Source organism: Chanodichthys erythropterus, chromosome 19, assembly GCF_024489055.1.
Source record: "Chanodichthys erythropterus isolate Z2021 chromosome 19, ASM2448905v1, whole genome shotgun sequence".
Classification (NCBI taxonomy): Eukaryota; Metazoa; Chordata; class Actinopteri; order Cypriniformes; family Xenocyprididae; genus Chanodichthys; species Chanodichthys erythropterus.
The window spans coordinates 2,041,358-2,060,623 of NC_090239.1; the positions used below are offsets into that span (position 1 = coordinate 2,041,358).

Here is a 19,266-nt window from a genome sequence, read left to right on the forward strand (position 1 = left end):
AAAACTAAAGTATACTATGGTTAATACTGCAGTATGCTGTAGCATTCATTAACAAAGTGTGGTAAATACTACAATATATACAGTATACTATAATTTGCTATAGTATGGTTCAAAAACACTATAGTATTTACTATAAATTATGATCTAAAAGTAGAAATTATGAGATAAGAGATTTAGCATGCGATCATTTCGACGTTTTGTATCATAATTATGAATGACAAAAACATGATTTTTCTTATGAGGTATAAATAAGAGTTTCAAGCCCTATTTTGTAGCCTATTGGTGGCAGATACAGTACTGGTGAACGCGCACTGACGCTCCCCACAGACTCTCTCTCGCGCGCGCGCACCTCACAAAACATCCTGACAGGAGCAGGGATTTTATTACAGTTCACTAAACGTCACCAGATGACTGGATTTGTACTTTTCCCGTCTGTATGTGATTAATGTAAGCAAGAAAGCGAGATGTCTTCGTCCACAGAGATGACGGCCACTACGAAGATCACTCCTGAGGTGCTCCAGGAACTCCTGCAGTACTACAACCTCTCCCGGCAGGAATTCATCGATACCTACGACATCCAGCCTCTGGTTTACATCCCCGAACTCCCTGCCGGAGCCAAAACCACATTTGTCGTCATGTACGTGATTATTTTCGTGCTGGCGCTGGTTGGAAACAGTTTGGTGGTTTATATTGTGGTGCGTAAGCGCGCGATGCGCACGGCGACCAACATCTTCATCAGCTCGCTGGCGGTCAGTGATCTGCTCATCACCTTCTTCTGCATCCCGTTCACACTGCTGCAGAACATCTCATCAGAGTGGCTGGGAGGTCAGTCTGCTTAAAATCATTTTAATCACTTTAATTAGTCATTTATTGACATGAAGACGGTAGTTGGCATGATACTAAAAGTCACCAAACACCGAGAAGTAATGACATGCTGCTGTGTTCTTCAAACTATTTAAACATTTCTTGATATTCTTCAGTTTATAAGCTCATATTAATTAAAATACGTAGTGATTATGTCATCTAAGCAAACACTATTGGAGCAGGTGGCGCATATAAAACATGTCAATTTCAACCTTAAATGTTGATGTTTTTTTTTTTAAACATTTCTTTCTCATACATGCTGTTTTTTAATGATCTCATATTAATTAAGAGGCTATAAGGAATATTAGTAGGTTTGTGAAATCATTTGTTACACTGCAGGACAATTTAAAATTGATATAAAAAGGTGATTAAAATGGTAAAACATGAAAGAAGTGACCAGTCACAGCACTTGAAATATACATGTTACATATTAGTGACAGCATAATAGCATATATATATATATATATATATATATATATATATATATATATATATATATATATATATATATAAGTTTAACCTAAAAACTTAATGCTGAAAAATGTGTTGAATATGTTTGTTACACACACACTCACACACACATATGTATTGTATATATATATATATATAAAATTATATATATAATTTTTTTTCCCATGATTTATACACTAATATACATATATATTACATTAAAAAGTCAACATTGACAAAAAGTCAGAAACTATGACAGGCCTAGTTGAAATTATGATATTTATAACTATAATTACTTAGCCTATGATATTAAAAGTCGAAATTTACATTAAATCGAAATTATGACATTCTAAGATTTCAGGATTTTGACTTTGTCATAAGACATAAAAACAACAAAAAGTCAAAATTATGACAGGCTACTGTCAATTATGACCTAAAAGTCAAAATTATAAGAAAAGAGACTTAGTACGTCATAATATCATCATAATATTATACACAGACACAGAAAATGTATCAAAATGTATTCAGACACCTTGAACATTTCATTCATTAATACAGTTAATTCACTATAATTTAAAAAATAATAAAATATAACAAGATCTCAGAGTTAAACTGTGTCAGAAAAAAAATATCTCATAACACTTAAGCAAAACATGGTCAGGTCAAAGTGTCTGAATCATTTTTACTGGTAGTCCACTGCATGAAGAATGTTTGGGTATAATATGTCACAGTTTACTTTATTTTGCTATCCTCACTTACATAAATGAACTACAATGTCCTGAACCCACTAGTAAAAATATATCAAAAAATATAAAGAAATGTTTGGTTTGACTAAATCTTACAAAGTACATTGGTACATGATATAAATATTGATTCGATAAATATAGATTTATAAATATGGCAATAATTCACGAATGTATGTTTAAAAAATCCCAAGGTTTCATCATCGGACACCATTTCTGTCTGGTATCGCAGCAAATATATTTTATAAGGGATGTTTTCCTGTGGGGTTCAGTTAAAGAGACGCTTCAGGTCTGAATCTAAAGTTTGAGTTTGAGAAACTTTAAAACTTGGGAAGCAAATATTTGCTTAACTGACATCTTTCTCTCTTCTGACTGCTGTTATAAATCGCTTTCTATTTTTTTCCTCTTTTTGAAAGTTGTGAAAACACTATTGTGGAGATTTTTAAACAAAAAATATATTTAATGTATTTTCTCATTCACCGCTATATAATTTTACCCAACTATGACGACTTCCGCTTCTGAGAAACCCAGAAATATGAAAAGGGTCTATGACACTTGCAAAGTTTGGTGTCAATATGCCAAAGCATTGCATTGCCTCAGAGTCATTTTGGCATCATGCCATCAAATTAGTTGAAGCGGTACATGAAAATGGTTTTGTCTATCTACACGATATCCTTAACTTTTTGCTGGCATTGTCTGAAGATCATCAGACTCGAAATCAGACAAACAGTCTAGAAGGAGTTAGAAAAAGTCAATTTTTTAAGAAAAAAATCAAAATGGTGGACAGGAAGTTCAGCCGACTATAGATACAAAATTGGTATCTATGTTCTCGGCATGACCCAAGGAATCTATTAGAATATTTTGTTTTATTACAATAGGCTAATTTAAACAAAAGTTATATGCATTTTTCATAGATGCAAACTCCTCACCTTTTCAGTGAGAACTCACCTTTTTGAGATCAAAATAGGTCACCTATGGGATTTGCATATCCCAGATCCAATGAGACAGTGTTTTATGGGGGGTAGGGGGGTCTTACCAGGGTAAATAAAGAACTTTTTGTTTTAGTAAGTACTGTACAGTGTTTCCTTTACTCTTTACTTTAAAAACTATGTAATATTTTATGTATTTGAAGTCTGAGATGTGGCAAACAGTACAGCAGTCTAATCAGCCAATATTGTCTTACATATCCTGCATAGCATTTCGTTATTTATAACATTAGGTTTTAACCAAATATTGATTTTGGGTAAAATGTTGGAACAATATGTTATTTTTTTGTGCGAAAAATTACAGTTTTGGACATTAAGGGATTTTTCATTTATTTTTATTACCCTTTAAGTAACTACAAATGAGCATGTAAAGCAAAAAAAAAAAAAAAAATTCTGTGCTCAGCATTCCCCGGCCCTGCGCAATGTTCTCACCTTTTTCCCCTCTTACCTGTTTGCATCCCTGATTTTTGGAAATTTCATTATAACTTTTGACCAAACGGTCATCTTCTTTAGTACATTCAGGGCATGGTGTAGATTACACTTACTGAATTGTAATGATAAGCTAATGCATTCGTAAAAAATAGCATTTCACCACAAAATTCCAAATGGTCGTCGTCCAAAATGGCTGATATGTGTAAAAATTGGGATTGTTCAACTCGGCATGCTGGACCGAATCTAAAGAGATTTTTAGCCAAACCGTTCAGAAGTTATAAGCAATTTTCATTATCTCTTCACCACTAGGTGGCATTGTGCCGAAATTCTGCAGGTACCATCAGGTCATGGTTGTCATAACACGCACCAAATTTGGTCAGAATTGACTAAAGCATTGCGGAGATACAGCCTCATATTCATTTCGTCAAATTTGTTCATGTATTATTCAAGAGCGTTTTGATGAATCAACTTTAATTCAGCATGGTCTGAAGACTATCTACTTCAGTTTTCATTAAAATCAGACGAATGGTCTTGGAGGAGTTTGAAAAACGAATTCAAAATGGTGGAAAAATGCTCATGTCAGAAAATGACATCACATGGTGGTTATTAGCACAAACTTGAGTGTAAATTTGGGCAGTTGGTGGCGCTAGAGAGATTGAGTTAGAGATTCCAAAATTGCTGTGGTTAAAGTTCAGATTGGCCTCTATCTGTGTGCCAAATTTCATAACTTTCCTGCAAGCATTTCTGTGGAAGAAGAAGAAGGAAATGTAGTAGAAGAAGAAGAAGAAGTAATCAGTAATCTAATTACACCATTGAAGATATAATTAATAGCTAGTAATTCATTACTTTTTAGGGTAACTTATCCAGAACTGATTCTGTTAATATTATCAAAGCAATAAGAAACGTAATGCACAATGGGTTTGCAAATTACATAAAAGTAAAAACATTTTTCCATGTCTGGAAGGCTTTTTAATTGTATGTTAGATAGTAATAAACCATTCAAACTGCTGATATTTGGTCATTGTGATATTATTAGCAATTTAAAAGCATTCTTAATAAACATATTCTGTTTTAAATTTTGTTAGGGATTTTAGGTACAGAATGAGTTTTTTACTATCCATAAATTGTATGATAAATATCAGGCATCTGTAGATATCAGTTGCTATAAAGTGTCTTCAGGCTTTCACTGTGTGTGTTTATCTTGTTTTTGTGTTGTACGTGCAGGGGTTCTAGTATGTAAGACCGTTCCTTTTGTGCAGACCACTGCCATCGTAACCGGCATCCTCACCATGACCTGCATCGCTGTCGAGAGATACCAGGGCATTGTTTATCCGCTCAAAATGAAAAGGCAGTACACGCCGAAGCGAGCCTACAAAATGTTAGGTAAGGTGAAACACCCACACGCTCACCTCTGTTTACTTTCTTAAAATGCCCGAAAAAGCCCGAAAAATCTGATTTGACTCCACTTAAGGTCCTGGGAAAACTTGTTGCACTACTGAAGCGACTTTCATTTCCAGATGGCATCACAAATCCCTCTTACTTTTCAATGTCATCTCAGTAGGCTGCTCATGAGCTAGTGCCTCTCAAAGTCCTGATGATGTAAATCCCATTAGTCACTGCAGCGTATCCAGATTTCTAAAGGATGGAGAACATCATTATATCCACAAACCGCTGTGCTCTCTAATGTAAGTGGTTTCATTTAGAGGTCTGTGGACTGATATATAGAGAAAGATCGAAAATTGATTAAAAGTAATGCGTTACAATATTGCATTACTCTAATTGCGTTACTTTTTCTCACTTGGGTTGGGCTTCCTTGCTTTTTTTTTAACAAAAAAAAAGTTATATTTTTGGCAAATACAAAGGTCCTTGCACAATAAAAAAAATTGGTAACACTTTATAATAACGTCCAGTTATAAGTCACTTGTAAATTATTAGTTAATGATGAACTAATCATTTACAAAACATGATTATATGTTCATAAATGATTGATAAGTGATATGTTAACATTTTATGAATGTTTTATTAATTCAGTTATAGGTCATTTATAAATTATTAGATAATGTTCAACAAATCATTTACAAAACATTAATATATATTCATATATGATTAATAAATGATATACTAACATTTTAAAAATGTTTTATTAATTTAGCTATAAGTAATTTATAATTTATTAATTAATTGATGAAGCTGTAAGCTGGTCTGTGTTCAAAAGCACAAACATGCAGGTATGCTAAAGCACTATTTTTAAGAAGAGTAATTTATTTGTTTTGAAGTGGATAAACATTTATAAATGCCTTACAGTCAGGTGATTCCAGTGGATTATATTAAATCCTTTCACTCATCAGCACAAACTTGTGTTCTGTGTGGAGTGTGCGGGGTCTAGTGATGAAGTCAACCTCTGATCCGGATTTACCTTCCACTGAAGCTCACATCAGATGCAGAGAGTTAAACACTCCGGGCCCTATTTTAACGATCTGAAACGCAAGTGTCAAAGCGCAAGTAACTTTGTGGGCAGGTCTCGGCGCTGTTGCTATTTTATGGGATAAATGGCTCTTGCGCCCGGCGCAAATCTAAAATGGGTTGGTCTGAAGTAGCTTCATTATTCATAGGTGTGGTTTGGTGCGTAACGTGAAATAAACCAATCAGAGCGTCATCCAACATTCCCTTTAAAAGCAGGTGCGCGAGTTCCATTATGGATTGCTATTATTATGGCGTATTTACCAGGCGCACGCCAGGAGCGGTTCACAGCCGAGGAGACTGATGTTCTTGTGAGAGCAGTGAAAGACAGAGAAGTTGTGTTGTATGGGGATGGGAGAAACCCACCCAAAATAGCGTCGGTTAAATAGGTTTTTTCACATCTTCGTGGCACACCACAATGATTTCCGTCATCTCATGTGTTAATATTTTTTTAGTGTAACATATGATTTGCAAAAATAACTGTTGCATCTGTGTAGATTACATGAGCAAAGTGTATGCGCGTTGTGCACGCTATACATTATGGTCAAGCACGCGCCCTTAAAATAGCATAATGAACAACGCGCAACGCGCCACTGACTTTAGACTAGGTTTTGTCTGGTCAGTGGCGCAATTGTTTAATGGAACAGCAAAATAGCACCAGGGATTGTTTGCGCCGGAACATGCCTCCTTTTTTGCGCTGAACTGCCCAGGGAGCGCAAGTTCATTCACTAGTTTAGCGACGTGCTTCTGTGGAGGGAAAAGCGCGCTTTGCGCGGGTGCAAAATAGGAATGACACATGCGTCGGTGTACAAAGTCAATTGCGCTGGGTGCAAGATAGGGCCCTCCATGTGTGTCAGAGCAGACAGCTGTCTATACCCTCAACAGTCAGCACTTACACTGCACTACACACTACAAAGTGTTCAACACCTGTTATAGATGATGTGTAAATGCATGAATAAATCATTTACAAAGCTATCTGCATACCCTATTCTAAAGTGTAAACTGTTCATCACTTATAAATGTGTTACATATCATTTATAGACCTTTCTTCCCTGTTACAAATTATTTGTATATGTATACAAGTCATTTATAACACTTTCTGCATCCCCTAAAGTGTAAACTACTCATCACTTATAAATGTGTTACATATCATTTGCAGATGTTCCTGTTACATGATCCATCTCACTCCATCACTTTACCAAAGGCTAAAATTTACATTACTTAAAAAACTAAATAAATAAATCAACACTCTGCCGCCGTTTAACCAGCACTTAATCATTTAATTTTAATCTTGTTTTTCATGGAACAGCTCCTCACCATAAAATGAAAACGCACCATAAACTGATAATAAACGTAGTCCATTATTTTGTGCATTATTTTCAAGTCTTCAGAAGTCGTACGATGCCATCGTGTGAGGAAAAGATTCTTATAACATAATATAACCATTATACATTAATAATCGTATCAATCCGTCGTTTCATAACTTTCAAATTGAAATTGGCGCGTCTAACAATACAACACAGGTTTGCGGCAATGACGTCAAACCTCGCTCCTTATTGTCTGTCACATATGATTTGCAACTACCACAGAGTGTTTGCGACATGCCGAATTTAAGTTGCTGTGTTAGATTCAGCGCGACGCTTAAAAGGATGGAAATGCAGATCAGAGGAATGTTTGCAGCGATTAAACACTTTAATTTCATTCTGTTACTCACACAAAATTATGATTTGCTGTCATTTTGCTGGTAATGTAGCACACACGTCATTTTGTCTGTTCTGTATACTGCTTTTTGTAATGTTTTAAATAAATTATTGTGACTAATGTACATTTATCCATAGACATTATAATAAACATGTCTATGCATTTATCTGCCACTACGTATATTGTCAAAATGGTTATGCTTAAGGTTATAGGGTGGAGTAGGGAGCTTAAAATTATTCTTTTCATACAACAGTATATCAACTAAGATAACAGTCACTGTTAATATAACTATATTGTGTTTTTATTTTTGTGAAGTGGCTAAAAAGTGGTCATGTTTAGGTATAAGGGGTGAGTTAGGGGCTCAAAGAAATCTATATAATAGTAAAATATATTTGCATAAAAATATTATAAATTTTATATGAAAATATATAATTTAAATATCGGGATTTGTATAGATTTTTACATCCTGTAACTGAAAGATATACTTTGCATATGGCAAATAAATGGTAAATTTACAAATTGCAGTTTGTACATAATTAATAAAGAAAATCTGTAAATGATATGTAACACATTTATAAGTGATGAATAGTTTACACTTTAGAATAGGGTATGCAGAAAGTGTTATAAATGACTTGTATACATATACAAATAATTTGTAACAGGTAAGAAAGGTCTATAAATGATATGTAACACATTTATAAGTGATGAATAGTTTACACTTTAGAATAGGGTATGCAGAAAGCTTTGTAAATGATTTATTCATGCATTTACACATCATCTATAACAGGTGTTGAACACTTTGTAGTGTGTAGTGCAGTGTAAGTGCTGACTGGTGAGGGTATAGACAGCTGTCTGCTCTGACACACATGGAGTGTTTAACTCTCTGCATCTGATGTGAGCTTCAGTGGAAGGTAAATCCGGATCAGAGGTTGACTTCATCACTAGACCCCGCACACTCCACACAGAACACAAGTTTGTGCTGATGAGTGAAAGGATTTAATATAATCCACTGGAATCACCTGACTGTAAGGCATTTATAAATGTTTATCCACTTCAAAACAAATAAATTACTCTTCTTAAAAATAGTGCTTTAGCATACCTGCATGTTTGTGCTTTTGAACACAGACCAGCTTACAACTTCATCAATAAAACATATACTGAGCATTTACTAATGGTTTGTTCTTCATTTGTTCATGATTAACAATTGTTTATTGAGATAATGATACTAAAACAATTTTGTCTTAAATACTTCAGTTATTATAAGTGATAAATAATGTTTTGACTAATAACTTATAAACCATCTACTAATGATCTGTTTGATTTATTTAATTAAGATAACTTACAACACATTTGTAAATTGTTAGCATAACACTTGTTAATCATTTATGAATGTATATTGTAATGTTTTGTAAATGATTCGTTCATCATTAACTAGTAACTTATAAGTGTCTCATAACTGAACTAATAAAACATTCGTAAAATGTTAACATATCATTTATTAATCATTTATGAACGTATAGCCATGTTTTGTAAATTATTTGTTCATAATTAACAAATAATTTATAAATGACTTATAACTGAATTTATAAAACATTCCTAAAATATTAGTATATCACTTATCAATCATTTATAAATGTTTGTTCATGTTTTGTAAATGGTTTGTTAATCATTAACTAATAATTCATAAATGACTTATAACTGAACGTTATTATAAAGTGTTACCCAAAAATTAAAGGTGCCATCGAATGGAAAATTGAATTTACCTCGGCATAGTTGAATAACAAGAGTTCAGTACATGGAAATGGCATACAGTGAGTCTCAAACTCCATTGTTTCCTCCTCCTTTCTTAAATCTCATTTGTTTAAAAGACCTCTGAAGAACAGGCGAATCTCAACATAACACGACTGTTACGTAACAGTTGGGATCATTAATATGTACGCCCCCAATATTTGCATATGCCAGCCCATGTTCAAGGCATTACACAAGCCAGTATTAACGTCTGGATCTGTGCACAGCTGAATCATCAGACTAGGTAAGCAAGCAAGAACAACAGCGAAAAATGGCAGATGGAGTGATAATAACTGACATGATCCATGATATCATGATATTTTTAGTGATATTTGTGAATTGTCTTTCTAAATGTTTCGTTAGCATGTTGCTAATGTACTGTTAAATGTGGTTAAAGTTATCATCGTTTCTTACTATATTCGCGGAGACAAGAGCCGTCGTTATTTTCATTATTAAACACTTGCAGTCTGTATAATTCATAAACACAACTTCATTCTTTATAAATCTCTCCAACAGTGTGTAATGTTAGCTTTAGCCACGGAGCGCTATCAAACTCATTCAGAATCAAATGTAAACATCCAAATAAATACTGTACTCACACGATCTGATGCATGCATTCAGTATGCATGACGAACATCTTGTAAAGATCTATTTGAGGGTTATATTAGCTGTGTGAACTTTGTAAATGCACTGTATTATCCGGTTGTTAAGTCTGACGTCACGCGGCAGCGTTTCCGGGTCCTAACGCTCTATCTCATACCACAAGAAAACAACAAATGGTGCTAATATACATACACGATGTGGTGTAATACTACAAAAAAATATATAATTACAACCTTTATCTCCATATCAAAATTCCAGATGGCCAGACAATGATTCATCTTTTATAAATCATTAAAATATAAATATCTGTGACGCTGTGAGCACGGAGACTGTTGTGTAGACTGTAAGTATTTAAAATGTTTAACTTTTTTAAATGATTGATATTTAATATGAATAAATAGCGCTCATAAACGGTCATTGATGGCATTCTCAAGTGAAACGAGTCGAGGCTTGGACCCGGAAACGGCGTTCCTTACGTCACGACTTAACAAGCGGATAGTCGAGAGCTCGGGGGCGGGGAGCGCGAGGATTTAAAGGGGCCGCAGCCTGAATCGTTGTATATTTAATGATGCTTCAAAATAGCCAGTTAAAAAAAATAATAAAAAAAGATCTATCGGGTATTTTGAGCTGAAACTTCAGACACATTCAGGGGACACCTTAGACTTGTAAAAACTGGTTCTACGGCACCTTTAAACAAATTTGCCTTGGGCTGAAGGAAATGCAAATTCACACATTTACAGTAGAGGGCGCTACTCAAACAAACGAAGAAAGAAACAAACACTTACTACCATGAAATAAAATAAAAAAAGGTAACTGCGACTTTTTATCTCACAATTCTGACTTTTTTCTCAGCACTGCGAGATGTAAACTCACAAATGCAAGTTATAAAGTCAGAATTGTGAGATATAAACTCGCAATTGCATGTTATAATGTGCAGTTGTGAGGGAAAAAATGTTTTTTCTCAGAATAATGAGTGTAATAGTGTATATTTGACGTCCTCTCAATTGTTTACATCTCACAATTGCAAGAAAAGTCGTCAGAATTTGCGACTTTATATCACACAATTCTGACTTTATAACACGCAATTCTGATGTTATAACTTGCAATTCTGACTTTTTATCTCGCAGAAGAAGAAACAAATGTGATGTTTGTCTAAATTCATTTTTTTTTTGTATGGTTGAATTGGATTATCGAAGGTCAGCAGCAAAGACATTGGTCAATAAAGTGAGATTAAATACATCAAGTATATTTGTATTATTTAACATTTCTTTATTGCAGGTTTGTGAAACATTCTGAGTTTGCAGTTGATTGTTTTTATTCATATAGAGGAATATAAAGTTCTAAAATTACCAAAAAATAAATAAATAAAAAATCCACAGATTTCCACAAACATTCCAAAATGTTCTAAATAGATTGCAACGGTTGTCTTTTTTTTTTTTTTTTTTTTTTTTTAGAAAGAGAGAGACAGAGACCTCAGTTGTACAAAAAGAAAAAAAAAAAGTACAATACTTTAAACTTAGCAGCTTAAATGAGAGAGAAAGTACTACAATGCCAGAATCATGGGTAATGTATTTTTTCCACCAGGAACTCCTCTGTTAAACAATGTCTTAAAGCTAAAATAATTACTAAACACCACCAATTCACAACCTTGTAGTTCAAAGTAGACCTGTCTTTAAAGATTTATAAGTTATCATTAAAAAGCAATGGACAGCATAAAACATCATTAAACAAATGTAAGCAGTACAGTGACACAATGAAAACTAGTTTGTCGTTTGCATGTGCAAATATGAACGGCTCCCCCGAGGGCTATTCTCAAGGTTTAGTCAGCTAGGTTCAGGTATATGCAGCGCTGCATTTCTCTTCTTCATTAACAGGATGAGCTCATGGTGAAGAATCCACTAATGACCAGTTTTATATACATCTATGCAGGGCTGGTGTGGATCGCTGCGGTCATGGTGGGATCACCGATGCTGTTTGTGCAACAGTTAGAGGTGAGTGCCGTCACCCAAAGAGCTGATAAAGGAACCGAAAGCAGCCACATAAACGGTTTAATTGAAAATCACTGCAAGTTAATTACAGTCAGCCGATAACATTTAACAAGCACAAGGTTAATTGCTTTAACATGTGAAAATTATAATTTAGTCCATTAGCAGATCAAACATGCTGGTGCCACATAATTGTGTCCTTGAAATCAGTGGAGATGAAAAGTAGTACTGAGCTTACAATCAAAGTCCAGTGGATAAAATCAAGCTTATTTTGCTGTATATTCTGGTAACACTTTAATTGAAGCATTTATGTATAATGCATTATATAACCATTCGTATTGTACATTGCAATGCATTGTTTTCATAAATATTTGTAAGTTAAATTGCATTATATTTGCAGATTACACCTTCATAAAGTATAATGAATTTAAACAAAACCAATTTCAGGTGTAACAATGAATAGATGAGTATTATAATTTATTGTAACTGTGGTTGCAATTATTCATGAGATCATACAGTGCATTACAAGGCATAATTAATGAGTCATTACTCATCCTTGTGACCTTTAAAGCTGATGTGCAAATGTTTTTGAAGAACCTTAGCACCGCTCTTTTCTGTTTAACGATGTCTGACATGTTTGGAATGATACAAAAACATAAAAGTTTCATAAAGCATAGTAGCCTAAGAGAAGAAGTTCAACAATTGCATGATAAATTCTAGATTTAAAGTTTCTCCTTTCTTTAAAGTTAATCCTGTGTGGTTTGTGATTGAATTTACGCTGGTGTAATCAATTTCAGTGCTTTTGCAACTGTTCCACCATCTCTACACACACACACAAAAATATCCATAAGTTTGAAAAAAGATTGACATTCAGAGAAGCACAAGCCGACTTTATTTAAAAGATGCACATTTCAGCAATTCCTGAACAGACAGTAAGGAGATTTTATGCATCCTACACCAAAATAAATTGTTTACAGCTCCTTTAAATGAATACCAATTAGGTTTACTCTCTTATCTGTGTTCCTCAGGTGAAGTATGACTTCCTGTACGACCACCACCATGTGTGTTGCCAGGAGCGCTGGCATTCGCTGGTGCACCGTCAGGTTTACACCACCTTCATCATGGTGGCACTGTTCCTGCTGCCGCTGGCTGCCATGCTCTTCCTCTACAGCCGCATCGGGATCGAGCTCTGGATCCGGAAACGTGTAGGAGACTCTTCTGTTCTCAGCACCATGAACCACAGAGAGATCAACAAAATCTCTAGGTACAAAGTGTCAAAACAGACCCAACCTATTTTACATCCATAATGTGATGCATTTACAAATGAAAATTCAACAATGAATAGATGAGTATTATAATGTATCATAACTGTGGTTACAATTGTTCATGAGATCATACAGTGCATTACAAGGCATGATTAAAAACACTTTTATAATGCATTACAGGCTTCAAATGCTACCATTATTATTTTTAATTCAGAAGCTCATTACATTAAGACAAATGCATTGAATGAATACACGTTTTTGCATAATTGCGTAACTCCCCCCAAAAGTAACTAATTGCGTTACTTTTCCTCACCTGGGCTTGGAATCCTTGCTTTTTATATAAACAACAACCAAAAAGTTATATTTTTGGCAAATATAAAGGCCCTTGCACACTAAAAGTGAAATGAATTTGCCTCAGGCTGAAGGAAATGCAAACTCACGCATGTACAGTAGAGGGCGCAGATCAAACAAATGAAGAAAGATCAACACTTACTTCAGCAATGATAAAAAAAAAAAAAAAAAAAAAAAAAAAATGTGATGTTTAACTAAAGTTTTTTTCAGAATCTTATTAGTATGGTTGAATTGGATCATCGAAAAAATCACCAGCAAAGATATTGGTTAATAAAGTGAGATTAAATGCATAAAGTATATTTGTATTATTTAACATTTCAATGTTTTTATTCATATTGAGGCATACTGGATCTGTTTTTGTGCAAGTGAGAAGATGCTCACATTTATTCTAGAACTACAATAACCACACAACACCTCTGCACTTACTCCTGATTTCTCCCAACGTGGGGACAGAAGAGTGAAATGGGAAAACAAAGTAACTCAGATATTTTGTTGGGAATTTAAAAGTAATGCATTACTTTACTAGTTATTTGAAAAAGTAATCTGATTATGTAACTTGAGTTACGTGTAATGCATCACACCCAATACCGGTGGTGATATTACAGTAACGCATCTTCACTGCCGTTTTTTTTACTGTTCAAACAGGAAGAAGAAACGTGCCGTCAAAATGATGATCACCATTGTGCTGCTGTTCACCATCTGCTGGGCACCATTTCATATTGTGCACATGCTGTTTGAGTACAGTAAGTGTGTCACGGCCATTTACTCCAGTAAAGTACTGAACAATCATCTCACAGCAGCTCCATGTGAATAAACTAAAGTGTAGTGGCATGATGATTACACAGAGTACATTACTTATCACTCAGATTCGCTGTGGCAGGTAAGTGTAAGTGTAACCTGTAGTTATGTGCCATTCCAGTAACTACTTCTGGGTCACTTGTTCTTGAGGCTGAACCCACAATCAGTGTTAACAACCCAGATGATTAATCATTAGACGAGTACCACCCACAGTGCACGAGGTTAAAAAAGCCTAATGTTTCCACCCTATTTGATTGCTTCTCTCTAGCTACTCAATCATAATGCTACACGAATGTAAGTTCAGATTTCTTTGGAAATATTCCAGTTTATGTTCTGGGTAACTAAAGTCGGTGTCTTAAACCAGGCACAACCAGCTGTTTAGTGACAAGTAGGTTTAATTTAAAATTGGTGGTTGGTTTGGACATATATGCATTACGGACACAGTGCGAAGCTCTATTTCAACCAACTCATCCCTTAGCTTGCAAAAATGACCAGAAAACACATTTACATTCATCCACTTAGCTTTAGCATGAAGCATTGCGAATAAAGTGCAACAGTGTCACCCACTTTTTCAGGAAATATTCCTAAGTAGTGTTGTCACAAGTACCAACTTTGGTACTAAGTCAGGACTGAAATTTTAAAAATGTGACGCTTTGAGCACTTAGCGTTTTGTTAACACCTCTGATTGGCCATTGTGTTCACATGCTCATCAGATATGTCTGTGATTGGCTACAATGATCAATTGTAAATAAACATCAATGACACTTCACCGAGCGCTTGCACGGATACACACGGGAGCAATTGAAAGCAGGCGTCTATCAGCGTATGGAAGGCCAAAAGGTTCAAAAACACGTTAATTTTAACACTTGTAAAATACACATTTAATGTGTGAAATATGTTAAATACGTGTGAAATGTGCATATTTTATACATCATTAATGTTTTAAAATTCACGTTTTTGAACCTTTTGGCCTTCCGTATCAACAGACCAGTAATTACTTCCAGAACCAAACTGTTGTAAACATTTAAATATGCAGTTTAAAAATTAAAAATGACAGACATTAATATGAGACTGACAATTTTTTTCTTATATAAAACTTCTAATAAATAAAAATCCAGGTTTGCTTTGCTTCAAAGGCTACACAATTTGGCCAAAATACATTTATGAATATAGCAGATATCCAAAAAGAGCAATAAAAAATAAGCAATTCATCACAGAGCCAACAATATTTGCAGAATACAATGCCACATTTATTAGAATGCTAGATCAGTAATTATATATCAATATGGCTATAAAATAATTATTACTAAAAAATATTAATTAAGAAATATTACTATTTTAATATTTTACTGTAAAATAAAAGAAATTTATAAAAAGAAATATATTATAATAATTTTATTTTACATTACAACTGTAAAATTACAATAGTAATATGCATACGTAAATTAATTTCTTCATTTCCAAATTTAAACCATCAAAATTTTGCAGGCAGCCCTTAAAGGGATGGAAAAATTAAAAATTCACCCTCAAGTTGTTCTAGATCTGTACGAGTTTCTTTTTTCCGATGAACACAGATTTTTGTTTGTATTTTGAAGAGTGTCGGAAACCAAACAGTTGCTGTTCGCCATTGTATTTTTTCCATCCTATGGAAGGTTTTTGGTCAAGCATATTCTCATCATCTTTTGTGTTCAGCAGAATAAAGAAATTCATCCTTAAACTTGAGGGCGAGTAAATAACCATTTTCATTTTTGGGTGAACTATCCCTTAATTAAATAAGCATTAAACCTTTACAGCTTCGTGTCCTGAAATCAAAATACCTGTCCATTATTCACGCAGATGACCTGGAGAAGAACTACGACGAGGTCACGGTGAACATGATCATCGCAGTGGTCCAGGCCATCGGCTTCTCCAACTCTTTCAACAACCCCATCGTCTACGCCTTCATGAACGAGAACTTCAAGAAGAACTGCGTCGCCACTCTTTCTGCTTACCTGCGGCGTCCCGGCCACCAGGGCGGCGCCGTACAGAGGCCGAACCTCAGCGTGCACTTCTCCAAACACCTCAAAACGGAGGCGTTCAGCAGCAACACCACCAGCGGGAACAACGAGAACCTGCAAACGCATCGGAACCGAGTGTTGTCCTCTTCACATGGCGATCTGGAGATATCGACGGCGTTCGCCGAGCAGAAAGTCACAAGCGCTGCATCCCAGCTACCTTCCAGCAGCTCCTGCGTGAAATAAACTCAATATGGGCAGACGAGAACATAACTGCTATCTGTTGATATCATTCGCAGAGGATCCCAGACATTGAGGTGCAGCCTTACAACAAATGCAGCCTTAAATCTCAATACTGCTGTCGGATGAGCTCAAATCCATGACGGGAGATTCAAAAAGATGTCCTAGCGGTTCACATGCAGCACAATGAAAACATTCAACAGACTGACCTCACTTGAACAAGTGCAAAGACCAGCTTTCTGTCAGTGTTTACTCGCCATCATGTCGTTCCAAACACAGATGCTGTTATTTTTTTCTGTGGAACAACAAAAAAAGGAATTTTTGAAGAATCTTCAGCTCTATAAAAGTGATCACAACTGTCAAGCAAAAATAACAAAAGCACAGGGCCTACAAGCACATGGTGAATGGAAGAAAATATTTCTGTGCTTTCTCGGGGGAACGCAACAGTGTTATTTTAGTATCCATAGCTATGTTTCCATCCAAAGTTGCCAATTTAGCTTGTACGCAAAATTAGAACAATCGCATAAAATATTTGCAAATAAAGCAGCGTTTCCATCTAGTAAGATTCGAAAATTGCACAACAAAATAGGACCTTCCTGATGAACTGGCACCAAATATCACTATGAAAAGTGGAAACAGCTGAAGCCGCTGTGGGCGTTTAATTCAAAAACAATTGCTACTCTTCTCAAAAAGAATCGCTACTTTTCTACATATACTTTCGCTACATATTCAAAATGCATCAATACATTTATTCAAAAACATTTGATACATTTATTCAAAATGCATTGCTAATTTCTTCAAAAAGAATTGCTACTTTTTAAAAGAATCGCTACATTTAAAAAAAATTGCTACATATTTAGAATGCATTGTTACATATATTCAAAAAGAATTGCTATTTTCCTCAAAAAAGAATCGTTACTTTTAAAAAAAAGAATTACTACATATTTAAAATGCATCGATACATTTATTAAAAAACAATCTACATCCATTCAAAAACGATCGACACATTCAATAACAATCGATACAAAATCAATAAGAACTGTCATGTTATCTTGCGTTCGGAGGCGGATGCTGTCTGGGAACACTGCCGTGCAAGACAGCTCTGGGAAGGAAATTAAACTGAACCACTATGACGACAGACTTTGGCAAAGGCATTTCAGAATGACCAAATGAACATTACAACAAGATTGTCTGCTGGTTAGTCCAGTAATGCAAAGTCACATGACTTTTTGATGCACAATGAGGGATTTATTCAGTAAACGTGTTTCCATTGTAGTTTATGCGCATTTATTCTTATTGTATATATATATATCCAAAAATCCGACTCAATTTTAAGAATTTATGCATATTTGAAGAATGCGCATTTCCATCCAACATTTTTTATGCAATATCCCAAAATGTGCATAAAAATAGGTGAGTGGGAAAATGACTTGATTTATATATACACGTTTTTATTTTTGTATTTTGTGTTTTCATTTAATGTTATGTAAAAGTTTAGTAATTTTTGCTATTTTTGTTATTTATAATGTAATTTTTTTTTTGTATTTATTAATTTTGTTTTAGTTTTTTTAGTACATCAAGTCAAACTAAATGAGAAATGTTGCTTTGGTAACTAGATAAAACAGGTTTTTGAGTGCTGAAAGTGTTTATGGTTTTAGTTTTCGTTAATAATAACCCTGGAACACAAAACAAATGTTTTGCAAAAGTATTTAAATATATATATATATTTTTGACATGAGAGTGAGTAAACAATGACAGAAAGTTAATTTTTCTCTTTATGTATAATGCATTATATAAGTTTTTCATAATGCACACAGTAATGCATTGCATCTTTTCATAAATAATCATAGCCAAAGTTAAAATGCATTATTTTTGCAGATTTGGTAATTTGACGTGTTTTTAATGCATTTTACTTTCTAAAGGTGTAACAGTTGAGTATTATAACTGTGGTTACAATTATTCATGAGATCATACAATGCAAGGTGCATTACAATTCATAATGCATTAAAAACACCTTTATAATGTCTTCATAACGGTAAGCACAGGGTTACAGTGCAACACGTAATTTAAGTCTTCAGCTGACAGAAGAAGATGCTGTAAATACTCCATCGGCAGCTCTGTTCTTTAAATGCATCAAAGTGTGTACTTTATATGTTCACTTTGCTTAGATATTATATAAAGAAATGTTTTAAATTTATTCTTTTAGAATGAAACCATTTGCAATGAACAGCCGGGACTGTTCAATTATTTCTGCTAATGACAATGATCTAACGAGATTTATTTGGAAACCTCTGTGCAGTCGACAGGGTGCAAATATGCTTGTTAAAGAGGTGGCGACTTGAGCATCTGTACTAGATTCATGCTCGATTACAGATGCATTTTAAGGGCACTTACATGCTCGGATGGAGAGGAACACGCAAGATCTGTTCTGAGAGTGTGGAAGGAGTCGGTCAGGCTGAAATCAAGCGGGTGACATGTGAAAAACTTTCATATTTGTAAACCCTTCCCTCTGTGTTTGTGATGGATCTGAGAGACCTTGATGTCTAACAGCATGCGACGTTCAGCCTCTCAAACGCATTCACAGCTGCGAACTTTTAATAATGCAC

The 19,266-nt window shown here is 34.6% G+C and overlaps 1 protein-coding gene across 1 annotated transcript; it reads left to right on the top strand.

Annotated features, from left to right (window-relative positions):
* The first annotated feature begins 464 nt into the window (after positions 1 to 464).
* On the top strand, positions 465 to 19,140 carry qrfprb (pyroglutamylated RFamide peptide receptor b). Its single transcript, XM_067369892.1, has 6 exons — positions 465 to 825; positions 4,700 to 4,858; positions 11,957 to 12,018; positions 13,041 to 13,276; positions 14,274 to 14,371; positions 16,263 to 19,140. Exons 1-6 carry the CDS (start codon positions 465 to 467, stop codon positions 16,664 to 16,666), a joined length of 1,320 nt encoding a protein of 439 aa, XP_067225993.1. The 3' UTR covers positions 16,667 to 19,140.
* Positions 19,141 to 19,266: the final 126 nt, after the last annotated feature.

Excerpts from the sequence above, each read along its gene's own strand:
- qrfprb (XM_067369892.1), top strand. The coding sequence starts at position 465 with ATGTCTTCGTCCACAGAGATGACGGCCACTACGAAGATCACTCCTGAG. Across the intron at positions 826-4,699 it reads CTCATCAGAGTGGCTGGGAG|GGGTTCTAGTATGTAAGACC; the intron begins GTCAGTCTGCTT and ends TTGTACGTGCAG. Across the intron at positions 4,859-11,956 it reads GCGAGCCTACAAAATGTTAG|GGCTGGTGTGGATCGCTGCG; the intron begins GTAAGGTGAAAC and ends ACATCTATGCAG.